The following is a 26,698-nucleotide window of genomic DNA, read 5'->3' as shown; positions in this document are numbered from 1 at the left end:
CGCGGCGTGGAGGGGGCGGGGCGAGGTGCGTTTGTGATGCTGATTGACTGGGGGTGTGCGCAGGAGGTTTGCGAAGGCGACGGCGCGCCGTTGGTGTCATGCGGAAGATGGCGGCGTCCAAGGGAGGCTGAGGGCTTTGAGGAAGCGGTGAGAGGTTTCCGTACAGCCCGAACGTGCGGTTTTGGGGGTCCCTTCGCTCTGTGTTTCCTGCTCCAGGTTTCGCGTCGCGCATCTTCCCAGACCCTCGGGCGCGATGTGGAGGAGCTGCCTCCGGCTGCGGGACGGGGGACGCCGTCTCCTGAATCGGCCTGCGGGTGGTCCCTGCGCTTCTATGAGTCCGGGGCCAACCATCCCGTCTCCAGCCCGGGCTTACGCCCCGCCGACAGGTAAGACTATGACACGTTCTCTTTTGGGTAGGGGCCGAGCTGGGGTAAGGTGGGCTTCGGGCTTCGGCTATGCAAAGCGAGGTGACTGAGGCAGGGTTCAGGCTCATGAGGTTATGCAAGCCGGTCAAGTCTTTTTACAGATGAGAAAGTGAAGCCCAGACAAGGGCAGACGACCCGAGAGGGAACAGCGAGTGACGCACGATACAGTAATTGATATTTGGCCTGTGCAGCTTTTCTCAAAGCTTATGGCTGCCCTCCCTAGGAAATAAGGTGTCATCCTTGTTTTCAAAAGGGGAAGTTTGGGCTCTGAATCAGGACTTCGCCTAGGTTACAGACAGACTGTCTCAGAGATTTGAGGTGTCTGACTGCTTTCCGTGTCTCCACTGCCCAACACAATACCTGCACAGAAGGGACCTAGAACCTAGACCTTCATTCCTCCATCCTGGGCACTTCAGCTGCAGGTTTCCTGACTTTCCCTCCTACCACAACCTCTGCCATCTGCAGCCTTCTCTGCTAAATAGAAATTGACATCTCCACCTTTGACTGTGGAGTCACCTCCACCTCCAACTCTGATGAAGCTCAGAAGTAGTGGCTCTTTCATTGCTGATGGTGAGTGGTGTTAGGGTAAGAGTGAGAATGATTCATTTCAGTGAATGAAAAGCAGTAACACCCTCCCACCATTCAATTAGTTTTATAGTGCTGGAGGCAGGAGACACGGTAGTCTTTTAAGACCCACCTGTATGTATTGGTAGAGAAGCTCAGTTAAAGAAGAAAAAGACCCACCTGAATGATGTTCACTGTTGAGTGCAAAGGGTATAATATCCTGATAAGGGACATACAAAGAAGCTGTGAAAACACGGAGAATCACCTGCTCCCATCTTGGGGCTGTTCAGGGTTTAGAATGGGTCTTGGGTGAAAGGGCATTTAAGCTGAGCCATGATAGATGAGTAGGAGTTCAGCAAGAAGGTGGGAGAGTGTTGGGTATCTAGAACATGTCCAGGGTGACAGCAAGATATGAGGGACTTTTCCCTAACACTGCCTGCTTTAGAAACTTGAGAACTTCACAGGCAGTTTGGCATTGTGGCAGGAGTGCAAATCTAGGATCTGATACTGGCAAAACCTCTGAGGTCTGTGTGATCTTGGGCATGCAACTACTTCTTCATTTTTCTGCATGAGTTGAAGTACTAGGTTGTCTTTGAGGATCTTTCTGGCTATCGAGTTCTTTTTTTTTTTTCTTTGTTTCTTTTTTTTTTTTTTTTTTTGAGACAGAGTCTCACTCTGTCGTGGAGGCTGGAGTGCAGTGGCGCGATCTCGGCTCACTGCAACCTCCGCCTCCCAGGTTCAAGTGATTCTCTGGTCTTAGCCTCCTGAGTAGCTGGTACTACAGGCATCTGCCACCATGCCCAGCTAATTTTTGTATTTTTAGTAGAGATGGGGTTTATGTTGGCCAGACAGGTCTCGAACTCCTGACCTTGTGATCTGCCTGCCTCGGCCTCCCAAAGTGCTGGGATTACAGGCGTGAGCCACTGCACCTGTCCAAGTTCTATAACTTTATAGAAATGGGGAAGGGGGCTGGATGCAGCAGGGAGCTGAAGTTTCACCTGTAGGACTCAGGGGAAGGGCCTGGAAATGGGCCATGAAGGGCCAGTAAAGAAGAGGAAGGAAGGGCATCCCGGGGAGGCATAGCAAAGGGGACACATTCGGGAGTTCACCAAGTTGGCAAAAAGCAAAGGGTTAATTAATTACTTTTTAAATGTGTGTGTATATATATATTTATTTATTTATTTTGAGATGGAATTTTGCACTTGTCACCCAGGCTAGAGTGCAATGGCACAATCTTGACTCACTGCAACCTCCGCCTCCCAGATTCAAGCAAGTCTCCTGCCTCAGCCTCCCAAGTAGCTGGGATTACAGGTGTCTACCACCACACCAGGCTAATTTTGTATTTTTAGTAGAGATGGGGTTTCACCATGTTGGCCAGACTGGTCATGAACTCCTGACCTCAGGTGATCCGCCCGCCTCAGCCTCCCAAACTGCTGGGATTATAGGCATGAGCCACCACGCCCGACCACGAAGGGTTAATTTAGATTAGTGGATGCTCACTTTACATAATGGTGGCACTTGATCTACTGCCTTCTTTTCCTTTCTAAAAAGCCTAAACTTACTAGTTAGGCTCTTGGAATTACCTGGCACATGGTAGATAGTACCTAAACTTACTAGTTTAGGCTCTTGGAAGTACCTGGCACATGGTAGGCAGTCAAATGTGAAAGAAAATAGGAATGAATGAATGAGGAGGGAGGTGCAGAAATCAGGCCCATGTGTGCTCTTTAAAGACATTACCAGTTGTGAGATACTTGTGCGTGTTTGGAGTAGTAGAAGATTAAACCCCAGTGGGTTCTTCTCAATGAACACTTCAGTCAGCAAGCTGATTGAACTTGGCCACTTAGAAATGGCCATGCCATTGAAGGTTATCAGAGGGAGAGGAGGAGTTTAGGAAAGGGTCACTGAGGTGTTGGAGAAGGAGATATTGCAACAAGAAGACCTCTGTGAGGTTGTTGTGGCAGTTTAGTTCTGCACCAGCTTATCAGAGGTCTGTTGACTCCCAGAGTGGGAGGTATTCTGGAGAAACCTATCTATTCAGCATATCTCGCTGAATGCGACTGCCTGATGAAGTCAAGACTAGAAGTCTTGTCTCTGCTATTTACCAGTTGTCTGTCACCTAGACAAGACATTTAGCTTCTCTATCACCTCCGAGGCATTAGCTGCCTTGTCATTCTCATAGAATCGTGGTGTGGATTGAGGGATATTACGTAGTCTGTAGATCAGGGTCCAGCCTGCCACCTGTTTTTGTAAGTAGAGTTTTATTGGAACACAGCCACATGCAATCATTTCCATATCATATATGGCTACTTTCACTACAGTGGCAGAGTTGAATAGTTGGAACAGATATTGTATGGCTTGCAAAACTTAGAATATTTACTATCTGATTCTTTGCAGAAAATTTTTACTAAATGTTGTACATTTGGCCTGAAGGATTTTTTTAAACAGCTTTATTGAGATATTTACTTGCTATACAATTCATTTACTTGAAGTGTAAATATAATAGTTTTTAGTATATTTACAGAATTGTACAGCCATTGCCACAATCAATTTTAGAATATTTTTATCACCCCTAAGAGAAACCTGTACCCTTCAGCTGTCATCCTTACTCCTTCCATCCCTTGGCAACTACTACTTTCCTTTGTTCTTTTATAGATTTCCCTGTTTGGGGTATTTCATAGAAATAGAATGTGGTCTTTTTTGACTGACTTTTTCACTTAGCATAGTGTTTTAAAGTTTGTTTGTTTGTTTGTTTGTTTTTAAAGAGATTGGGTCTCATTCTGTTGCCCAGGCTGGAGTGTAGTGGTACGATCACAGATCACTGTAACCTCAAACTCCTGGGCTCAAGTGATCCTCCTGCCTCAGCCTCCCAAGTAGCTAGGGCTACAGGCACACACCACCATGCCCAGTTAGGTTTTTAGTGTTTTGTAGAGATGGAGTCTTGCTCAGGCTGGCCTCAAACTCCTGGCCTCAAGTGATCCTCCTGCTTCGGCCTCCCAGAGTGCTGGGATTACAGGAGTGAACCACCACACCTAAACGTTTTTAAGTTTTATCCACCTTGTATCATGTATCAATACTCCATTCTTTTTTTTTTTTTTTTTTGAAACGGAGTCTCGCTCTTTCACCCAGGCTGGAGTGCAGTGGCACGATCTCGGCTCACTGCAAGCTCCGTCTCCTGGGTTCACGCCATTCTCCTGCCTCAGCCTCCTGGGTAGCTGGGGCCACAGGTGCCTGCCACTGCGCCCGGCTAATTTTTTATATTTTTAGTAGATACAGGGTTTCACTGTGTTAGCCAGGATGGTCTCAATCTCCTGACCTTGTGATCCACCCGCCTCGGCCTCCCGAAGTGCTGGGATTACAGGCATGAGCCACCGCACCCAGCCCATTCTTCTTTATTGCCAAACGATATTCCATTGTATATGTAAATATGCCACATTTCACTTATCCATTCGTCCATTGGTGGACACGGTTGTTTCTACCTTTTGGCTAATATGAATAACACTACTATGAACATTCATGAACAAGTTTTGTACTTGAACATTCATGTACTTGTACTATGAACATTCATGTACAAGTTTTTGTGTGGACATATGTTTTCATTTGTCTTGGGTATATAACTAAGAGTAGAATTATTGGGTCAAAGGTAACTCTGTTTAACTTTTGGAGGATCTGCCAGACTATTTTCCAAGGTGGCTGTGCCATTTCACATTTCCACCAGCAGTGTTTGAGGGGTCCAGTTTCTCTACATCTCAACAACACTTGTTGTTGTCTTTTTTATTATAGCTGTCTTAAAGGGTTTGAAGTGGTATCTCATTGTGGTTTTGATTTGCATTTCTCTGATGAATTATGTTGAGTATCTTTTCACGTGCTTAATGGCTGTTTGTATATTTTCTTTGAAGAAACATCTATTCAGATCCCTTGACCATGGTTTTTTTAAAGAGAGGGGCTCTTGCTCTGTCACCCAGGCTGTAGTGCAAGTGGCACAGTCACAGCTCACTGCAGCCTCAACCTCCTGGGCTTAAGTGAGCCTCACACCTCAGCCTCCAAAGTAGCTGGAAACTACAGGTATGTGCCACCATGCCCAGCTAATTTTTAATTTTTTTTGTACAGACAGGGTCTTGCTATGTTTTCCAGGCCGGTCTCAAACTCCTGGAATCAAGCGATCTTCCCACCTATGTCTCTCAGGCTTGAACATTTTTAAATTGGGTTATTTGTTGTTGTTTTTGAGACAGGGCCTTGGTCTGTTGCCTAGGCTAGTGTTCATGGCTCACTGCAGCCTCAACCTCCCAGGTTCAGGTGATCCTCCCACTTCAGCCTCCTGAGTAGCTGGGACTACAGGCGTGCGCCACCATGCCTGGCTAATTTTTGTATTTTTGTAGAGATGGGGTTTTGCCATGTTGCTCAGGCTGGTCTTGAACTCTTGGACTGAAGCGATCCACCTACCTCAGCCAGCCAAAGGGCTGGGATTACAGGCGTGAGCCACCATGCCCAGCCTATTTGTCTTTTTGTTATTGAGTCGTAAGAGTTCTTTATGTATTTGGGCTGAAGAATTTTGATACCTGAAAAGAGTTGGTTAGAGCCGCCCTAGGATTACAGATGGACCTGGAGGTAGAATTTCACCTTTAAGGTTTAAGGCCCACCAGATGGCACTGTTTTAAAAGATAAAGGCGTTGAGACAGCTCTGAAACCAGTACTTCCTCTTCTTGGTGCACTGTGGGAGTTGTGGTTCCTGAGGCTGGTAATCTTTCTAAAGAGAAGGCCAGTTCTGCTTGATCCTACGAAGCTAGGCTGATTTTTTTTCATGTTTAAAGACAGGGTTCCCATTGATGTCTGTTAATCCTGTATTCACTGAGAACATGGGAGCTTCATGGGTTTCTGGTGGTCTCACATTTTGTCTTACGTGACATTGTTGGGGAACATGGATCCCCCAAATGAATTGTCCAGATCGTGTTCGTTCTTTTTTTTTTTTTTTTTCTGAGACAGAGTCTCTCTCTGTCACCCTGGCTGGAGTGCAGTGGCACAATCTTGGTTCACTACAACCTCCGCCTCCTGGGTTCAACTGATTTTCAGCCTCCTGAGGAGCTGGGATTACAGGCAGGCACCACCATGCCTTGCTAATTTTTTTATTTTTTGTAGAGACAGGATTTCACCATGTTGGCCAGGCTGCTCTCGACCTCCTGGCTTCAAGTGATCTGTCCCCCTCGGCCTCACAAAGTTCTGGGATTACAGGTGTGAGCCACAACGCCTGGCCCCAGATCATGTTCTTGTGTGCCTATGTGGAGCCTTTACTTGGTTCCCTTTGCTGTCTTTGCAGTGATCTACGTGTCCCCCAGATGTGGCCCCACTGCCCTCTCTAGCATCTTAGAGAATCTTGCGTTCTCCTTCTGACCATCTGTCTAGTCCACAACTGCTGTCTCGAAGCCTTGGTCCTTCATGCAACTGGTTTCTTCTTCTGGAAACTACTTCCACAGCCCCCTCCACAAAAAAAAAAAAAATGAATCAATCATAAAGTTTGGTACCTCCTGCCTCACCTTCAAGTTGCAATCTAATTCTGACTGATCATTCCACTTGCCTGCCCCATCACAGAAGTCACCTTATTGTTTACCTGGTTTAGTGGTCTGTATTCCTACTACACAGTAAGTGGCTGGAGGGTGCAGAGATGAGCTTTGCACATGTCCCATTCCCAGGACTTACCATATGTCCTGGAACATGATCACTACTCACCAAAGCTTGTTCCAAGACACGTTTGCCCCTCCACGTGTCAGTGGGTCATTCAGGAGAGCCCCTGGCTAAAACACATCTATGTGTACCTGCCTTCTAATCTGAGGACTGGCAGCCCCTGGGCTCCTTTTGCCCTTCTGCTGTCTCATTTTCTGCATGGTTTTCTTCTGCTTTAAGCAATTTTGGTGGCTCCTTCCCTGCCTTCCGTCCATCCCACTCCCGTCTAGTTTTTTCTTATTCAGTTACAGAAGTGAGCCTGGCCAAGAAAACAGAAAAAAGACTTCCCTCTTGGGAAACCTGGCTGTCCCAGGAGCTTGTGAAGGTTCAGCCCTGTGCTGGCAGTTCCTGCCCTGAGTCTGTTCTTCTGGCCCAGGTCTCTTGGGTTCACTTCCCAGACCAGGCCTGGAAGTATGCTAGAGTGCTCACTCTTGTATACTTGTACACTCTTGCTGGCACTTCCTGCTGACGTGGGAAGACCCTTTCCCTAGTGTTGAGTCAGAGCTTTCAGAGCCCTTCCCAACTTCCTGCCTGGCCCGGTTTTATACATGCTGCCCAGCCTGTTGCATTGAAAACATGGAGGGCATGGTCTATCTCACTCCAGACCTGAGAGAGGAAAGGAGGCCTCCAGACCCATGTCTAGCCTGCCATTTGGATTTGACCAGGACAGTATGTAAAGAAATTTAAAAGCACTAGGGTGCTGTAAACTTCCACTTTTAGTGTAAAACATACGAGATAATCAGTGTTGTGATTTCAGATGAAGGTGCTAAATGTGCCATGGAAAGACAGCATCATCTTGGTGGACAGATCTGATCCTAAAAAAAACTTTAAACTCCCTGTCTATTTTATTGACTCTTGTATCCCAAGTGCCAAGGCACATGGTAGACACACAAATATTTTTGTGGGAAAAAAATTGGGGCCTTAGTTTAGTAAGTGCAAATGTGGAATGCAATTTTGGGCCCTCTGTCTTTAAGTATTAGTGATAGCAAATGAGATTTATAGAAAACTGATATGATGGGAAAACATAAAAATATTTGGAGTAAAACCAGTTGCCCGCTTCTCCATTACCCTTCCCTCTCCATGCACACATACTAATTTCTCCTGAATTTTCATGGTCTGTTTGAATTAATGAAATTTTAACTTAAGCTTGTTTATTATTGTTGTTGTTGTTGTTGTTGTTTTGTTTGCTTGTTTCAAGAGACGGTCTTGTTCTGTTGCCCAGATTGGAGTGCAGTGGTGACATCACAGCTCACTGCAGCCTCAGCCTCCTGGGCTCAAGCAGTCCTCCTGCTTCAACCCCCCTAGTAGCTGGGACTACAGGCATTTGCTGCCATGCCCGGCTAATTTTTTATTTTTGTATTTTTTTATTATTATTTTTTGAGATGGAGTCTTGCTCTGTCACCCAGGCTGGGGTGCAGCGGTACAATCTCAGCTCACTGTAGCCTCTGCCTCCTGGGTTCAAGCGATTCTCCTGCCTCAGCCTCCCGAGTAGCTGGGACTACAGGCATGCGCCACCATACTTGCTAATTTTTGTATTTTTAGTAGAGACAGGGTTTCACCATGTTGGCCAGGCTGGTCTCGAACTCCTGACCTCAGGTGATCCACCTGCCTCTGCCTCCCAAAGTGCTGGGATTACAGCGTGAGCCACTGCACCCAGCCTTATTTTTGTATTTTTTGTAGAGATGGGGTCTCATCATGTTGCCCAGCTTGGGTTTTGAACTCCTAGCCTCAAGCAGTCTTCCCACCTTGGCCTCCCAAAGTGCTAGGATTATAGGCATGAGCCACTGTGACCAGCCTTTTTTTTTTTTTTTTTTTTTTTTTTAGCATTAAAAGCAAATTATTTGGCTGGGCATGGTGGCTTACGGGTGGGATCACTTGAGGTCAGGAGTTCGAGGCCAGTCTGGCTGGCATGGCAAAACCCTGCCTCTACTAAAAATTCAAAAATTAGCCTGGAGTGTTGGTGCACGCCTATAATCCCAGCTACTCAGGGAACTGAGGCAGGAGAATCGCTTGAACCCAGGAAGCGGAGGTTTCAGTGAGCTGACATTGTACCACTACACTCCAGCCTGGGCAAGAGAGTGAGAAGCCATCTCAAATAAATAAATAAATAAATAAATAAATAAATAAAGCAAATGATTTACTCTTTTTTCCTCCACATGCTGAGAAGCCATCTCAAATAAATAAATAAATAAATAAATAAATAAATAAAGCAAATGATTTACTCTTTTTTCCTCCACATGCTGCATCATTATTTCCAATAAATAACTTCAGTTAGGGCCTCCGAAGACTTTGAGAACTCAGTGAACACATGAACGAGTGAACAAACGAATGAATGAATGAAAGTTTTGTGTTTGTCACAGATGTGAGAGACTAAGTTATAGCTTATAGCTTCCAAAATGTGACTTCTTTGTTATCAGTTGAGGGAATCTGCATAATTCCTTAGAAGTACTCTTGATTGTTAATCCCTCCAGGCTAAAAGAAGGAGACTGTTTCATGTAAGATTTTATTCAAGTTAATTTCAAAAGAAAACACAGGACACAGATTTTCCCTTTCTTGAAGGAAATGTTTGGAGTTCCTGTTGGATACATAAGCAAGCTGGTTAATTAGGTTAATTAATTGGAGAGAGGGGATGGGAAATGCCCTTGGGAGCTCTGCATCCTGCCTATGTACCTCACACGCACACCCTGCGCAGGCACACTGGCTTTCCACTCACTCCTTAGAGGCATCAGGGTCTTGGCTGAAATGAGTCTCTAGCTTTGTCCCACTCAGACACCGACTTTAGGTTTGTGCTGGCATGGGGTGGCACTGGTGGTGGGGAGGGTGGGAAAGCATGCCGAGATGCTCCTGATCAGACTTGTCCCCAGGCTGGGGGGTTGGCAGAGGCATGACCAGCATGTCCTGTTCCTCCCTCCTCCCTGGAGATCGGATGCTCCCTACCCCCAGCTTTAATCAGAAGCAGTTGATTATACCATGTTGAGTAGGGCAGACCTTGAATGGGGATATGAAAATCAAGCCAATCAATCAACATTAGCAGTAATGATACAAGCTGGTCCTGTCGCTTCCTGAGTTGTCTCAACGTTATTTTAAACTGCCTCTTTGAAAAATCTTTCTTACAGAAAGGAAGAGGTTTTATCAGAATGTCAGCATCACACAGGGTGAAGGTGAGTGTCTGAAATTTTGACTGCCTCTTTTTTTTTTTTTTTTTTTTTTTGTGAATGGTCGGGAACATTTTTCATCTTCAGCTGGTTCCGTGGTGAGATTATCCTTCCTGCTTTTGTCAGATATATTTCTGTAAGGGACTCAGAGTTGGCTTTGTCTGCACCAATTCAAGTGGCTAAATATAGGAATGGTCACTTGATTCCACTTAACAAATCCCTGAGAGTTTTTCATTTGATCTTTCAAGGTGGCTTTGAGATAAACCTGGACCAGAGGAAGCTGAAAACTCCCCAAGCCAAGCTCTTTACCGTCCCCAGTGAGGCCCTGGCCATTGCAGTGGCCACTGAATGGGATTCCCAGCAGGATACCATCAAGTACTACACCATGCACCTGGTAACAAGTTCACAGTGCGAATCTGGACCCTGAGACCCACCCAGGGCTTCCTAGGGTAGATCCCTTACCAAATTCTGACAAGGCCCTGGGGGATGGTCCTTTGCCTACCTGGGCCCCAGGTGTTCACCTCCTCTCGAGTCACTAATGTGCTAAACTCTTTCCTTGTCTGGCCTGGCTACTTGCAGTTCTCTCTCCTAGGAACACTGTGCTGGATGACTGGTTTCTCCTTTGGTTTCAGGACAGATGTCACCTTCACTGACTCCCCAGCTCTCTTATTTTCTATGACAGCAGCTGGCCATTTGTTTTGTCAGCACTTAGACAATTTATAATTGTTTTATGTTTGCACATTTATTGTCTGTCTGTCTCTACTGCCTGGTAAGCAACAGAAAGGCAGGAGCCATGTCTGTTTTACTCACCAGTATCTGGACAGCCACTAGCAGGTAGTTTAGTTGGTACTTAATAAATATTAGTTGACTATAAGACCCACTGGAGGCAGATGGGCGAGGTGAGGAAGACTCCCTATAGAACCAGAGCCCCTCGTCCACACCAAAGTGGCTCATCTAGGCACCAAGGCTGCCTGGGGAAGGAAGGGCCCAGCCAGACTCTTTGGTCCAGCCTCTGCAGCTTCTAAACTGTAACCTTGGGCAGGTTGCTGCCCCTTTCACAGCCCCGTATTCCCCATCTCCTAAAGATGAGTGATAATAGTACCCACCTCACAGAGCCATGGTCAGGATGAGATGAGATGATGCAAGAAAGCCCTTGGCATGGTCCCCAGCACTGACTGGGCACTGAGTCAGTGTAGGAGTCAGCTGCTGTCATCCCAGTCGCTGCTGTGCTCAACCTTTGCAAACTCACATGGGCCTCCTGCCAACATCACAGCCTGCTGAGGTGCTGGCCTAATCCTTGACAACCTAGTGAAATTGGGGTGATTGGGGCTACAAATGAATAGGGTAACCTAAGCAGCCTGTTATTGACAAGGTAAGCCTGGAAAAAAATAATATATATATATATTTTTTTAAACAGAGTCTCGCTCTGTTGCCCAGGCTGGAGTGCAATGGTGCAATCCCAGCTCACTGCAACCTCCGCCTCCTGGATTCAAGCGATTCTCCCGTCTCAGCCTCCCAAGTAGCTGCGATTACAGGCGCCCACCACCATGCCTGGCTAATTTTTGTATTTTTAATAAAAATGGGGTTTCACCATGTTGGCCAGGCTGGTCTTGAACTCCTGACCTCAGGTGATCTACCCATCTCAGCCTCCCAAAGTGTTGGGATTACAGGCATGAGCCACCACACTTGGCCAAAACAAATAATCTTAGTCCTGATTTGCATGGTCTGTTTCCCTCCTTTCTAAGGTGTAAGGGAGGCAGCTGGTAAAGGTTTCCAGTCAGATTTGAGCTCCATCACTGATACGTGTCTTATTAACTGTATTTGATGATGTACTTAACCTAACCTGTCTGGGCCTCAGTTTTCACATCTCAGATGGGCATAATAATAGTACCTATTCCAAAGGGTTGTTGTGAGGATTAAATACACTAGAACCTGGTAATAATGTGACTGTGGGGAGGTTCACTAATCATGGGGCTGCTGCAAGCTTCCCTCAAGTCCTGTGAGCATCGACAGAAAGCATTTGGCATGGGGCCTGGCTGTGGCACACTCTCAGTAGCTGTGCTGCTGCTCCGGTAGTGCAGATGCCTCTGGTGGAGGGCTGTGCTGTGGTGCTATCTGCTATGTGTCAGATGAGGTGTCCTCAGGAAAGCAGGGCTTTTGTCTGAGCCCCACAGGCAGTGACAGGGTGGTTTTTGCCTTTGATTCAGACCACATTGTGCAACACATCCTTGGACAACCCAACCCAGAGAAACAAGGATCAGCTGATCCGGGCAGCCGTGAAGTTTCTGGACACTGACACCATCTGGTAATGGACATTTAGATGGGCATTCCCCTTGGATTGAGACAGTCCCTGGGGCTATTTTTCCTGATTTGCCCAGATGGTTATCAGTGGAAGAAGAAACCCTCTCCATTTATTGCAAGGACAGGGAAGGTGGCCCACTTGACTTTGGCATTTGGCTGCTCTGTAGCCCCTTAGGAGGAGGACTGCTCAGGCTACAATGGTGTTAGAACATGGCCACCCCTCTTCTCTAGCCTAGAAGCTGCTCCTTAGGCTGGGAGGGTGGTTATGCAGCTCTTGCAGGTGCCGTGACCACAGGCTCCTTAGGCCTGGGGGCGCCTGTGACCTTAAACTTCTGCCCACTGACACTTTCTCAGGTAGACATCCTTGGCACTATGGATGCTGATAAGTAGGAGTGTCCTTCTCCAGTTCTGAATTCTCCTCTGTGTCTATATATCTTGGCTAATTGGTCAGTGTTGCCGAAGGAAAGTTGAGAAACAATGGAAATGATTGAGCAGCACGGTGCCTGCTAGCCCAAGTGCTCTAGTATCCTGAGTCATCTCACGATGACACAGGAAGTCAGCACTGATGACTGGAGGCATGCTTTCGAAGTGGGTGGCCCATAGCTAGTGGGAAAGCCCGCTCCATTTATATTAGGTTCACTTGACTTCAGGGAGCAGAAACCCATTCAATCTAGCTCAGACAAAAAGAGGATTCTTGAAAACTATACAGGGATCCTGACAGGAAATGAAGGACGATCGGGCCACCAGGAAAGGGAGCTATAAGATCCAATGTCAGAGCTCCTCCCTGTGCCCTATTGGGGTGAGCGGAAGGTGAGGGAGGAAAGGTTGGCTGCCCATCTGCCCCTCCCAGCATAACTCATGACCTCTCTTCCCCACGTTGCTTACACAAGACGGTGGATTTCCATAATGCCTACTTGGGTTCCCATCCCATAAAACCCTGCAGCTCAGCTCCCCTCAGCTGACTCATGCCTGTGTCTCTTGGTCAAACAAATGACACAGCCTGGCCTCTAGCTTGGTCCCATCAGGTCTGGCATCTGTGCCAGCAGCTGCATCTGTAGCCAGGAGGTGGATGGGCTTGTGAGGTGTAAACAGGCTATTTTGGTCTGTGACCAGGGGCACAGTCTCTTGGAGGGGGTGAGGGTAGAGATGCAAAGACTGAGCATCTGGCACAGCATTCCCATTCAGCATCCAGGTCAAGCGGGTGTGGACCCAGGGTTGCAGTTAGTAGATTGGATCTGCTTTAGAATGACAGTAACATAGCGCAGCAAGCTTGGACCTGTCAAATATTTGGGGGCATTTAGGGTAGTGGTTCTCAAACTCAGGCTTACATTAGAATCCCCTAGAGGGCTTGTTAAAACAGATTGCTGGGCCCCACTTCCAGAAGTTCTGATTCTATAGGGATGCAGCCTGAGAATGTGTATTTCTAATAAGTTCCCAGGTGATGGTGGTGCCAGGGCCACACTTTGAGAACCACTGCTTTAGGGGAAAAGACTTGTGGGACTGGGATGGTGGTGGTGAAATTTTTGTTGTTGTCCTTTGTGTTTTTCCTTTTCTGTCACTGAATGAAGGAATTGTACTTTTTTATTAATGAAGGTGATTTTTACAATGAATTAGCTACAGGGTGGAGGAGCCTGAGACATTAGTGGAACTTCAAAGGAATGAGTGGGATCCAATCATCGAATGGGCTGAGAAAAGGTAAGATGTACAGCCCTGCAGAAAGCACTGACTGGGCACCTGCGTTGGTGGAGTGTTGGGGTCAGGGGACCACGCTGGAAAACTAGTGCCCTTAGCTAGTCAGCTTTCTGATTTCAGAGCACTCATGGGATTCGGCTCCCCTCATATGATCAGGGATACGGTCATCTTGGGAAAAAAGCACCCATTTCAGCCACTAGGTACAGCACACCTGCTATAGCAGTTCATGAAATATAAGGCCAGCTCTGTGTCCTTGGAGAAGCAGTGGAGTCCCCAGGCCACCTTCTGCCAGCGGGTCAGAGCAGCAGTGTCGGTTTGAATCCCAGCCCTGCTAGAGACTCAGTTGTGTGACTTGGCTAATGAGTTGATCTCTCTGAGCTTCAATTTCCTTGTCCATAAATGGGGCTAATAATCCCTACCTCTCAGGGTTTGAGGAGGAGTAAATGAACTGATGCATGTAAAGGCTTAGCATCCTGCTTAGCACACAGTAAATGTTCAAATTTTAGCAGTGATTTTCATCTCTGTCACAATTGCTGTACTATTAAATCAAATAACAGAACAACACCTATGATATGTATGCACTTGGAGAAAAGTCTGGATAGCTTCCTGCAGATTACAGGTAACATCCAATGGATATGTAGCTTCCAGGAATTGATACGAAATATTTTTCCTTAGTAGGAAGACTCGAGTGCAAAGTTGAATGGATTATTGATGTGGTGGCAAAATAAATTCAATTTCATTTGATCCCAAGGGAAATTTGGAAGGGCTGGCTTTCATGGTAGTACCTTGACCATGGTATTTTCTAAGCTTGCAAGGCGTATTTCTTGGTATAGCATTTTTCACAAAAGTGATGTTACCAATCAGTTTACTGATTTGCCACATGCTGCCCGATGCTCACAATGTGGCAGGTGTCCTTGGGTCTTAAAGGAGAAGGCAAAGGCAGTGCTCTAAAGACCAGACTACAATACTGTGTGGGAATGCGACAATACAGTGTCATTTCAGAATCTAATGAAATATAATAATTTAGGTGCCTAGAGATCTTTGCTATAGTATAAAATCATCAGATTCTTGTGGCAGGAAATACCCTATCCTTAAGAGTTTACAGAAAAACTTAGCCATTTCCTACAGTCCATTTGTACTATTAGGAATTTCAGCAAGGATTTTTTTTTTTTTTCTTTCTTGATACGGAGTCTCGCTCTATCACCCAGGCTGGAGTGCAGTGGTGCGATCGTGGCTCACTGCAACCTCCACCTCTTGGGTTTAAGTGATTCTCGTGCCTCAGCCTCTCGAGTAGCTGTGATTACAGGTGCCCACTACACCCAGCTAATTTTTGTGTTTTTATAGAGATGGAGTTTCACTGTGTTGGCCAGGCTGGTCTCGAACTCCTGACCTCAAGTGATCGCCCACCTCAGTCTCATGAAGTGCTGGGATTACAGGCGTGAGCCACTGCACCCAGCCGGACTTTTTTTTTTTGAGATGAAATCTCGCTTTGTCGCCCAGGCTGGAGTGCAGTGGCACGATCTCAGCTCACTGCAAGCTCCGCCTCCCAGGTTTTACGCCATTCTCCTGCCTCAGCCTCCTGAGTAGCTGGGACTACAGGCGTGCACCACCTTTGCCCAGCTAATTTTTTTTGTATTTTTAGTAGAGACGGGGTTTCACTGTGTTAGCCAGGATGGTCTCGATCTCCTGACCTCATGATCCACCCACCTTGGCCTCCCAAAGTGCTGGGATTACAGGTGTGAGCCACTGCGCCCGGCCCCAGCCGATTTTTTTTTTAAGCAACAGAAAAAATCAGTGATATATGGAATAAAATTACAAAAATTATTTTTATCCCCCATTGTGTTTTTCTGTTTTATTTAGTTATGATTATTCTTGAAAATGTATCTTCTTGGCCAGGCGCAGTGGCTCACGCCTGTAATCCCAGCACTTTGGAAGGCCGAGGTGGGCAGATCATGACATCCTGGCTAACACGGTGAAACCCCCGTCTCTACTAAAAACAGAAAAAATTAGCCAGGCATGATGGCGGGCGCCTGTTGTCCCAGCTACTCAGGAGGCTGAGGCTTATGAACCTGGGAGGCAGAGCTTGCAGTGAGCCAAGATCACGCCACTGCACTCCAGCTTGGGCGACAGATCGAGACTCCCTCTCAAAAAAAAAAAAGGTATCGTCTCTTGAAGCCAGCACATGTCCCATAGACCACAGACCCAAAACAATGCCTTATGTAAGGTAGAGGCTTGATGAATGTTTGAAAAAATAAGACGGGCGTGGTGCCTCACGCCTGTAATCCCAGCACTTTGGGAGACTGAGGGAGGCGGATCACTTGAGGTCAGGAGTTTGAGACCAGCCTGGCCAACAAGGTGAAACCTCATCTCTACTAAAAATACAAAAATTAGTCAGGCGTGATGGCAGGCGCCTATAATCCCAGCTACTCAGGAGGCTGAAACAGGAGAATGACTTGAACCTGGGAGGCGAAGGTCGCAGTGAGCCGAGATCGCGCCACTGCACTCCAGCCTGGGGGAGAGAGCAAGAAAGACTTCATCTCAAAACAAAAAAAAAAAGTTTGAAAAAATGACTGCTGACTGGTCATGGTGGCTCATGGCTGTAATCCCAACACTTTGGGAGGCCAAAGTGGGCAGATTGCTTGAGTCCAGGCATTTGAGACCAGCTCGAGCAACATGGTGAAACCCTGTCTCTACAAAAAATTAGCTAGGTGTGGTGGCACATGCCTGTAGTCCCAGCTACTTGGGAGACTGAGATGGGAGGATCGCTTGAGCCTGAGAGGTTGAGACTGCAGTGAGTCAAGATCATGCCAGCACACTCCAGCTTCGGTGACAGAACGAGACCGTGTTTCAATAAAAAAGAAGAAAACCTCCATGATATATGACATATATAAACATTTTAAGGAAAACCATTTTAAGTATTGTTTTTAACTTTTATATGGCCTCAAATGTGAAAAACTTTTTAAAGAGATATAAAAGGCACATGGCCTTTTGATGGAGATTCCAGGTGAATGAATGAACATTTCAAGCAGCTGCATATAACTGAGCCCCAGCTCACATGACTCAGGAACTATCCCTTCATTCAGCACAGTTTCTTGGTCCTCTAAGTTTGCTCTTGAGGGACAGAAAATGAGATCGGAGCCAGGGGCAGTTTCTCACACCTGTAATCCCGGCACTTTGGGAGGCCAAGGCGGGTGAATCACCAGGTCAAGAGATCGAGACCATACTGGCCAACATGGTGAAACCCTGTCTCTACTAAAAATACAATAAATTAGCCGGGTGTGGTGGTGGGCGCCTGTAGTCCCAGCTACTCGGAGGTTGAGGCAGGAGAATGGCGTGAACCCGGGAGGTGGAGCTGGCAGTGAGCCGAGATCGCGCCACTGCACTCTAACCTGGGCGACAGAGTGAGACTCTGTCTCAAAGAAAAAAAAAAAAGAAAATCAGGTCAGGAGGCCACTGACCATGGTGGCAGTTGCTCCTGGAGGCCTCAAGACTAGCTCCTTGGCCAATGCACACACATGCTCTGAAGCTTAGGCCTTTGTTTTTAGTCAAAAGGTGGGCTGCTCTTGAGCTACAGCATGACAGAGACACGCCGAAGCCCTTTTCCTTTCAGATACGGCGTGGAGATCAACTCCTCCACCAGCATAATGGGACCCAGCATCCCCGCCAAGACGCGGGAGGTGCTCGTCAGCCACCTGGCATCTTACAACACGTGGGCTTTACAAGGTATGTAGAGAGTTTCCTGTGGGCTTGGCAGGTGGCTGTGAAGGCCATCAGTATCCGAAGCCTGTGCTTGCCCCTCCTCAGGTGCTGTGAGTAGAGAGGCACAGGGGCGTTCTGGGCTAGCTGAGTGTGGAGGCTGGCTGGCTCTGATGCTCTAGGCTCACACTTTTCCACCTTTGACTCTCCAGCGGAAGTCTTGAGTTCAATCTCATTGCCCTGGCTTGGGTCATATGTCCATCCATGAACCAATCACTAGACTGGTGGGGGAAGCTCTGATTTGCCAAGTTCGGGTCATGTGTCTCACTGGGTAAGAGCAGAGGAGGATGGGAAAACCAGAGTGCTCTTTCAGAAGAGTGAGACAATCGCTGGATGGCTCTTTGCACCACTCGCTTCTGTTCTCTGCTAGGGCTGCTGGGACTCACAAGGGGCAGGTTGTGGCAGCTGCCCTGTTTTGGATCCTGACTTGGCTTGTGTCCCTGCAGGGATTGAGTTTGTAGCTGCCCAGCTCAAGTCCCTGGTGCTGACCTTGGGCCTGATTGACCTGCACCTGACAGTGGAGCAGGCTGTGCTGCTGTCACGCCTGGAGGAGGAGTACCAGGTGAGGAGCAGCACCTCAGGTCCCGCCTTCCCCTTCCTAGTTCAGACTCGCTTTGGGGGAACAGCTAACCCATCTGAAATACAGTTATGCATAGTTGGCTTTCATTACTTTTGTGTACATGCAGAAATCAAAATCAAGGACCAGCAGAAGTATTGTCAAGTAGGCCTGGCGTGGTGGTTCACACTTGTATCCTAGCACTTTGGGTGGCCGAGGAGGGTGGATCATTTGAGGTCAGGAGTTTGAGACCAGCTTGGGCAACGTGGCAAAACTCCATCTCTACAAAAATACAAAAATTTAGCGCCTGTAGTCCCAGCTACTTGGGAAGCTGACGTGGGAGGATTGCTTAAACCTGGGAGGTGGAGGTTGCAGTGAGCCAAGATTGTGCCACTGCATTCTAGTCTGGGTGAAAAAGTGAGACCCTGTCTCAAAAAAAAAAAGTATTGTAAGATAATAACATTTAAAAAATAACAGTAAGTGCTACCGCTGTGTTCCTGCACTGTATCCATCTCACCTCCTCTCAGCAGCCTGGGCAGGTAGGAGCTGTGGTTATCTCTGTTTTACACAGGAGGAAACTGAGGTGCAAGGTTGCACCTCTGGAAAATGTGCCAGCTAGGGCTTGAAGCCAGGTCTGGTGATTTTAGGCCAAGACTGTCAGGCCTCACTCTGCACAAGGAGGTTCACGGGTGGATAAAGACCATCTGGGCTTGATAAAGCCTGCAGAACAGGCCCTGCCAAGATGACTGAGAACCCGTTTGTGCTCCTACATCAGCTAAGCCTTCATACCCTGACATTTTATCTGGCTGGCAGAGGAGCATAGGGGCAGCTGCTGTTTGTACACAAGTTTTGATTTAGTGGGCTCAGAATTAAGGTTTTGCTACAGTATGGTTTGCATTTTTTAACTCTGAAAATTATGGCCATCTTTGCAGTTATTCCACCAACCTCAGAAGGTTAATTGCTATTATGAATTGGTCCCTAGTATGGTAAAAAAAACAAAAAAAAAGCTTTTTGTGATGTATTTCCCTAGTTCTTATAGTCTTCTGCTCAGAAAAATGCCAGGGAAAAAAACTATTTTTGTATAACAAAGTAGGCCTGCTACTATTCTCTGGATGTCAGAACCGATTACATAGGAAGGGGGTGACTTGTAGGGCTGGTGGGAAGCCAGTCTGGGCACTGCTTCTGACTATGGGACCCAAGCCAGGCCATCATTCTCTGAACTTTGGTTTCGATCCTCTACAAACAGAGGAATAACCTGAATTATGTATGTGATGGTATACAATGAAAGTATGGAATACTCTTCAGATGACTTATTACAATTGTACAGTTTGGGACCAGGCAGCCCAGAAGTTCAAATAGCTTGTGTAGCATGGCAGATTCTGAGTTCCTGGATGAGCTGGGGCGGCCAGGCCAGGCCTCTTGGGCAACTAGCCAGGGAGGAGCCAGCAGGGTCTGGTTGGAGTTACACTGTCTGGACAGCCACACCGTGTGTCTGAGGGTTCCTCCCTCTTGTTTTTAGAGCTCCAGACCCATCCTGGCTAACATGGTGAAACCCCGTCTCTACTAAAAATACAAAAAACTAGCCGGGCGAGGTGGCGGGCGCCTGTAGTCCCAGCTACTTGGGAGGCTGAGGCAGGAGAATGGCGTAAACCCGGGAGGCGGAGCTTGCAGTGAGCTGAGATCCGGCCACTGCACTCCAGCCTGGGCGACAGAGCGAGACTCCGTCTCAAAAAAAAAAAAAAAAGAGCTCCAGACAGAGAATCTGCAACGTGTCCCCAGTGTGCAGAGCAGAGGCATCTGTAGTTCTGTGACTACCACAAGAGTTAGAGTTGAAGCCACTGCATGGCCTTGCTTGATTTAGTTATTCCACCCACATGGGGCTCGGGGTGCACTTGTAGCCCAGCATGGCAAGGCAACTTGCAGAGGCTGTCCGTTCACAGGCTTCCCGGGAGGAAGTGTAGGAGAAGGGATGGCACATAAGTCAGGCCTCCTCAAAGAAGTCACATGGGTGGTTCTGGTACCCAGCCTGCTCAGTGGTGGGTGGGCAGCTACTGGCCCTGGGCCTGGACTGTACTTCTTCTAGACCATCCATGCCACAGAAAGCACAGGTGCCTGCTCTGGCTCCCTGAGTGGTTGTGTGTGTGTGTATGTGTGTGTGTGTGGTGCTCTTGAGACAGGGTGTTGCTGTGTTGCCCAGGTTGGAGTGCAGCGGTATGATCTTGGCTCACTGCAGCCTCAACCTCCTGGGCTCAAAGCAGTCCTCCTACCTCAACCTCTCAAGTAGCTGGGACTATAGGTGCACCCCCACCACACCCAGCTAATTTTTAAAACTTTTTGTAGAGATGAGGTTTCACCATATTTGCCCAGGCTGATCTTGAACTCCTGGGTTCAAGCAGTCTTCCTGCCTTGGCCTCCCAGAGTGCTGGGATTACAGGCGTGAGCCACTGTGCCTGGCCCACCTCGGTGTTCTTACCTGCCGCCTCCCTCTAGGCATGTCTCGTGTTTTGGCAAGATCCAAACCTGTTGCCCTCAGCCGAGCTATTGGAATGGAATGTGGCTTTGGCCAGGAGGCAGCCAGGCACTGGCCACTCACCCAGCAACTTGTCTTGTCTGTCCCTCAGATCCAGAAGTGGGGCAACATTGAGTGGGCCCATGACTACGAGCTGCAGGAGCTGCGGGCCCGCACCGCTGCCGGCACCCTCTTCATCCATCTCTGCTCCGAGAGCACCACAGTCAAGCACAAGCTCCTGAACGAGTGAGGCCTGGGCAGCACACACTCAGCAGGATAGAGGCAGCGCAGCCACAGCTCCCCCAACCTTCAGGGCTCCTCAGCCTGTGGGGCTGACTTACTTGACTTTTGGGGCCTCGGCCTCAGCATCACCCTGAGATTTCCCTGAAACACAGTGCGCTAGTGCGACTGTCCGGAGGTCAGCCTGATTTCAAACCAGGTGCCCCTGGCCTGGTCAGCAATGAATGTGGGAGATGAATTGTACAACTAACTTTCTCTCAACCCTGATTTTATTAAATATTTCTCCACCCTGGAAATGTGCTGAGCCCTGTTTTCACGTGCACTTCTGCACTTCTCTATTCTTCCTGTTTTGTCTAGGTTCCAGAGGGTTAAACAGCTTATCTCCCATGGCATGTTTGGATATCTGCTGCCTGTGGTTGGGAACCTTGTGCTGGGGAAACAGTCATGTCATCCACAGACAACTCTATTTGTGTTCTTCAGCCTCAACTTGAAGGCTTTTTTTGGCTGGCTTTTAATCAATCTTTTGAAATGATCGTGGTTTAAGCTGGTTGTTTCTATTTGTTCCTACTGTTCTAAAACAAGTGATTTACTCTAGAAAGTAGAAAATGGACAGGCTTGGCGAGGTCACTTGATGTGCATGTTTCCGCTCATCTCCCACCCAGGAGTCCCAGGGGTCCTCCCGACATAGCCACCTCTAATGTCCCAGGAGGCAGGTGGTGCTGTCTGGTGTCACGCCAGTAAGAGGGCAGTGGGGATCCCGAGTGTGGTTCTTAGGCAGACAGGCTGTCTCAGTCCTGTGTCCTTGCCAGCCTGAGTAAGGTAATGGCATCAACCCTGTTCACACGGCACTGATCACATGCTGGGTGCCTCTCCATGCTTCCCACGCACTGTCTCCCTGAACTGTTCCTCGAAGGCACTGTGAGGTACTATCACAGATGACACCAGGGCTGCGGGGGTGTGGTGGAGCTGGGATGCCCCGCCTGTGCTCTGCTCTTCTGGAGGGTCCTCAGGTCCCTGTGACTAACCTCAGCCTTGGTGGGCAGGCCCAGGCCCCCACACTGTGGTGGGAGCTGCAGCCTCTCCTGCATTGCTGCCCCTCAGCACCCAGAGCAGAGAAGGTCTCAGCCCACACTGGCCTCCTTTTGCCTGTGGCCAGCAGCCTGCCTAGGCATGGCAGGAGAAACGGCAGGGGCACATGTCTGACTTTATGCCACAGCCAAGAGTCTAGCTGATGGCAGTGCCCTTGGGAGTCACTCTGTCAGCTGGCCTGGGACCGGCTGTTCATCTCAAACTCTTTCTCCTGTTCCTACATGAACATGAATTCTGATTTTTTTGTTTTTTGTTTTTGTTTTTGTTTTTGTTTTTCTTTTGAGACGGAGTCTTGCTCTGTCACCCAGGCTGGAGTGCAGTGGCCGGATCTCAGCTCACTGCAAGCTCCGCCTCCCGGGTTCACGGCATTCTCCTGCCTCAGCCTCCCGAGTAGCTGGGACTACAGGTGCCCGCCACCTCACCCGGCTAGTTTTTTGTATTTTTAGTAGTGACGGGGTTTCACCGGGTTAGCCAGGATGGTCTCGATCTCCTGACCTTGTGATCTGCCCGTCTCGGCCTCCCAAAGTGCTGGGATTACAGGCTTGAGCCACCGCGCCCGGCCTTTTTTTTTTTCTTTTTTTTGAGACAAAGTCTCGCTCTGCTGCCCAGGCTGGAGTGCAGTGGTGCAATCTTGGCTCACTGAGACCTCCACCTCCCAGGTTCAAGCGATTGTCCTGTCTCAGCCTCCTGAGTAGCTGGGATTACAGGCACACGCTACCATGTCCGGCTAATTTTTGTATTTTTAGTAGAGACGAGGTTTCATCATGTTGGTCAGGCTGGTCTTGAACTCCTGACCTCGTGATCTGCATGCCTCGGCCTCCCAAAGTGCTGGGATTACAGGCGTGAGCCACAGTGCCCAGCTGATTTTTTTTTTTTTTTTTAATGAATAGGGGAAATGTGACATGAGTCCTTTATTTTCTCTACTTTTGGAAGTTTTTCCAGGGGTGGGGCAAGAATGGTGTGGGGGATCGTAGTTGAGAGATGCCCAGCAACTCTCCTGAGGTGCTCGGTGAGGCATGTGCACTTCCTTCTCTTGGTTAGGGCTGGTGCTATGTTTTGAAGAAGCTCCTGTGGCTGACACTCATCTAGTCTAGGATGTCGCTATATTCCAGGTTGTCCAGTTCGCTCTGCATGTGGTCGATGTACTGATTGATCTCCTTTACGCGCTTACGGTTTCTCATGATCTCATCCTTGTGAATCTGAGGAGTGAAACCAAAGCCCGATACCTTACATCAGATCATTGGTTAATATCTTTCACTGAGTCCAGTTTGAGGGAAGGGGAAAATAGTTCCTTGAGATCTGCAAACCTCCGCATTTGCTTCGGCGCCTCCCCAGGTTCTGCTGATCTCTGTGTATTTGAAGTAGGAGTTAGGAAAATGATGAAGCCCATGGGTTTTGTGTTTTTTTTGAGATGGAGTCTTACTTTGTCACCCAGGCTGGAGTGCAGTGGCACGACCTTGGCTCACTGCAAGCTCCACCTCCTAGGTTCACGCCATTCTCCTGCTTCAGCCTCCCGAGTAGCTGGGACCATAGGCGCCCGCCACCATGCCCAGCTAATTTTTTGTATTTTTAGTAGAGATGGGGTTTCACCGTGTTAGCCAGGATGTTCTTGATCTCCTGACCTCGTGATCTGCCTGCCTCGGCCTCCCAAAGTGCTGGGATTACAGGCGTGAGCCACCGCGCCTGGCCGAAGCCCATGGGTTTTAAAGTCTCTGGGCAACCTTGTCTTCAGTGTGGAGTTCTATAATCCTTAATTTTATTTCTTCTTTCATTTCATTCCTAAATGAGAATTCTATCCGCTACCTAGGGAGGATTTCCATGTCAGCTAGAAAAATTTGTCCAACCTGCTAGGATGGCTTGGCATTGACTCACCTTGTCTACTAAACGTGTACACCAGGAGTTGATTCTGGTCACCAGCTCATCTTCTCGATTGTCAATCTTCAGAAGGTGGATGTCGTGCGATGCCCCGACAGCATTAACAATCGTATCTTTATCGACAAAAAGCTGGTGAGTGAAAAGAATCCAATGAGAACATGTGTGTCATTACACCCTGAACACAAAGAGAGCTGAATAGAAAAGGAGCATTTGGAAGTCCCCTGGCTGTGCAGGCCACACTCAGAGCAGAGCTCACCTTTGTATCAGCGCACTCTGCCGATTCATCTGTGAATTCATCTGTGACAGCTGCCTCCCCAACCGCGCAGGGCAGGTGTTGAGGGGAAAGGGCCAACCAGGGTGTTACTCTGCAGTCCCCGCTGGAAGCATGTTTCCTCCAGGGTGAAGGCAGATGGCTGCCCAGGGGGCACCTCACCCAGGACATCTGTTCTCACAATGCTTCTCTCTCAGTTACTCTCAAGTCTGACTTGCCCAAAACCTCTGCCTGCTGGGTGGAAGCATGAGACTGGCTGAGGGTCTTGGGGCTGCTCTGAAGACAGCAGGCCCTATAAACTGATGGGTGTTCACCCCACAGTTGTCTCTCCACTGCCACTCATGTCAACAAAACCAAACCATGGATTCCATCTGGGGTCTCCTTCTGCCTTCTCTTGTTCCTGACTTTGCTGTCTTGTAAAAAGTTGTTAGAAACAACCACCCTCTAATAGGCCTCACTGGTTCCAGGTGTTGACACTGTGGCTGTCGTTGCCTGGGATGGTGGAAATGCCCAGAGCAGGGCAAGGCCACCGAAGCACTCAGTAAGCAGTTGCTTCCACCTTGAAGCAGAGGCGTTTGGTAAGGAAGAGCACGTGAATGCTCTGTATTGCAGGGAGGACTTGCAAGTGGAATGTACACTTTTTGTTCTTCCCTGTAGTGGCAGTTAACGGTCTCTAAAACATGTTCTGTGGAATCTTATGTTAATATTTCTACCAAAAAAAGTATTCTTTGGTCAAACACATTTGGGAAAGCCAGCACCCCCAGGCCCCTCCTGAAGATTTGCAGAGCACAAAGTATTCCAGAGGCTCTACAAAGTCCTGTGGAAAATAAACCCTTTAAGCTTTGTCTCTCTTGGTTTTTCAACTTTTTTGGCCACAGACTTCAGAGTAATGCCTGTTAATGTCTTGTGGGATGCTGATTTTCCACAGAATCCCAGTGGGAAAAGCCAGGTTAGCTGATATGTGGAATGGGGTGTCTGGGGGACCAATTAGCACAGTCACAAGGGAGAAATGTCAAGAAATCATTAAGTTCTTTCCATGTGTGTACAAGGTCCCAGGCCAGGCTCTGGGAATGGTTCAAAGGTGTGTAAAGCCTATTTTCGGTGAGCGTTGGCAGTGTGCTTAGAAATGAGTGTTCTGGTTATTTTAGAGATAACTACAACCACAGTGTCAACCCATCACGAAAAGGTTTTCATCCTTCATCCTAAAAAGTGGGTCATAGTGGAGCTTTTAGCCAGGCAGAGAAATCATCCCCCTCAGAGTTTGAATATGTAGAAAACAGCTTCAAAAGCTGTGAGAAGCAACAGAAACTGAAGTCTGCTTAGAAAGATACATGATTAGAATTGGTTATGAAAAACAGTGTGACATTTGTAAAATGCAAATAAAAGGAAACTGGGTTTAAGGGAATTATTTTGAGATGTAAGTTACAAGTTGTTTCTGGACTTTGGGTGGCCTAGAGTGGTGGCTACTTCAATTTTCCCTCTTAGAATAGTTTTTATGGGTAGAATATTCCAGATCCCTCTCCAGTTTCTGCAGGTTGAAAGCCTAGGGTGGAGGCAGGGACTATGCAAACAGGTATTCCTGAATCTTTTTTGAGGTGTTGCCCTGCTCTGTGGTCCTTGTGGCTGTAAAGACACACTTCTTTCAAAGCAACTTCTTTGTTTAAACAGTGTTGGCATTGGCCAGGCGCAGTGGCTCATGCCTGTAATCCCAGCACTTTGGGAGGCCGAGGTGGGCAGATCACCTGAAGTCAGGAGTTCAAGACTAGCCTGGCCAATATGGTGAAACCCCATCTCTACTGAAAATACAAAAATTAGCTGGGTGTGATGGTGGGCACCTGTAATCCCAGCTACTCGGGAGGCTAAGGCAGGAGGATAACTTGAACCCGGGAGGCCAAGGTTGCAGTGAGCCAAGATCGCACCCTTGCACTCCAGCCTGGGCAGCAAAAGTGAAACTCCACCTCAGAAAAAAAAAATTGGCATTTAAAAAAATTGACTAATAATTGTTCATATTGATGGGGTACATACTGATGTTTCTACACTTATCATATATAGTGATCAGATCAGGGTATTAGCATATCTGTCTCAAACATTTATCATTTCTTTGTGTTGAGAACATTCAATATCCTACTTCTAGCTATTTGAAACTATAATATATTATTGTCAACTGTAGTCATCCTATAGTGGTATAGAACACTAGAACTTAGTCCTCCTATCTAGCTGTAATTTGGTATATCCTTTAACAAATCTCTCCCTATTCCTTCATCCCCCTACCCTTCCCAGTCTCTAGAAGCCTCTGTTCTTCTTTTTACTTCTATGAGATCAACTTTTTTAGCTTCGGCATATGAGTGAGAATATGAGGTGTTTAACTTCTGTTCCCGGCTTATTTCATGTTGCCATGAATGACAGGATTTCATTCTTTTTTATGGCTGAATAGTATTCCATTGTGTATATGTACCACATTTTCTTTATCCCGTCATCTGTTGTTGGACACCTAGATTGATTATGTATCTTGCTGTTGCAAACAGTGCTGCAGTAAACATGGGTGCAGAT

At 47.7% G+C, this 26,698-nt stretch overlaps 2 protein-coding genes across 23 annotated transcripts in view; one reads left to right on the top strand and one right to left on the bottom strand.

Annotated features, from left to right (window-relative positions):
- Positions 1 to 95: 95 nt before the first annotated feature.
- ATPAF2 (ATP synthase mitochondrial F1 complex assembly factor 2) lies at positions 96 to 24,995 on the top strand. 13 transcript variants are annotated; one of them, XR_012425329.1, is made up of 8 exons: positions 96 to 386; positions 9,821 to 9,865; positions 10,108 to 10,253; positions 12,067 to 12,164; positions 13,775 to 13,855; positions 17,398 to 17,575; positions 18,055 to 18,170; positions 20,786 to 21,209. XR_012425329.1 is itself a non-coding variant. In XM_074018716.1 (8 exons), exons 1-8 carry the CDS (start codon positions 254 to 256, stop codon positions 23,867 to 23,869), a joined length of 792 nt encoding a protein of 263 aa, XP_073874817.1. In that variant the 5' UTR covers positions 96 to 253; the 3' UTR covers positions 23,870 to 24,995. The 13 variants fall into 13 exon arrangements, 12 of the variants coding, with proteins under 12 accessions (XP_073874817.1, XP_065388377.1, XP_005583094.2 ...); XM_074018716.1 differs by lacking the exon at positions 20,786 to 21,209 and adding an exon at positions 23,810 to 24,995 and having other exon boundaries at positions 17,463 to 17,575; XM_065532305.2 differs by lacking the exon at positions 20,786 to 21,209 and adding an exon at positions 23,810 to 24,995 and having other exon boundaries at positions 17,448 to 17,575.
- DRC3 (dynein regulatory complex subunit 3) overlaps positions 22,899 to 26,698 on the bottom strand; it is a 47,912-nt gene continuing 44,112 nt past the window's right edge. For 6 of the 10 annotated variants that reach the window (XR_012425323.1, XM_065532297.2, XM_074018710.1 and 3 more), the window contains 2 exons: positions 23,875 to 24,006; positions 22,899 to 23,201 (listed from right to left, as the gene is read on the bottom strand). Coding sequence is in view for 6 of the 10 variants with exons in the window: in XM_065532297.2 (XP_065388369.1) it covers positions 23,088 to 23,201; positions 23,875 to 24,006 (246 nt within the window). In the remaining 4 variants the exon portion in view is untranslated. Of the gene's footprint in view, positions 23,351 to 23,874; positions 24,007 to 24,249; positions 24,380 to 26,698 lie in introns of those variants that run through there. The other 4 variants (XR_012425324.1, XM_065532298.2, XR_012425322.1 and 1 more) reach the window with 2 other exon arrangements.

The sequence above is a fragment of the Macaca fascicularis genome, chromosome 16 (assembly GCF_037993035.2).
Source record: "Macaca fascicularis isolate 582-1 chromosome 16, T2T-MFA8v1.1".
NCBI classification, from domain to species: domain Eukaryota; kingdom Metazoa; phylum Chordata; class Mammalia; order Primates; family Cercopithecidae; genus Macaca; species Macaca fascicularis.
The sequence above is the reverse complement of the archived record's forward strand: the minus strand, read 5'-3'. Positions and strand labels throughout refer to the sequence as shown.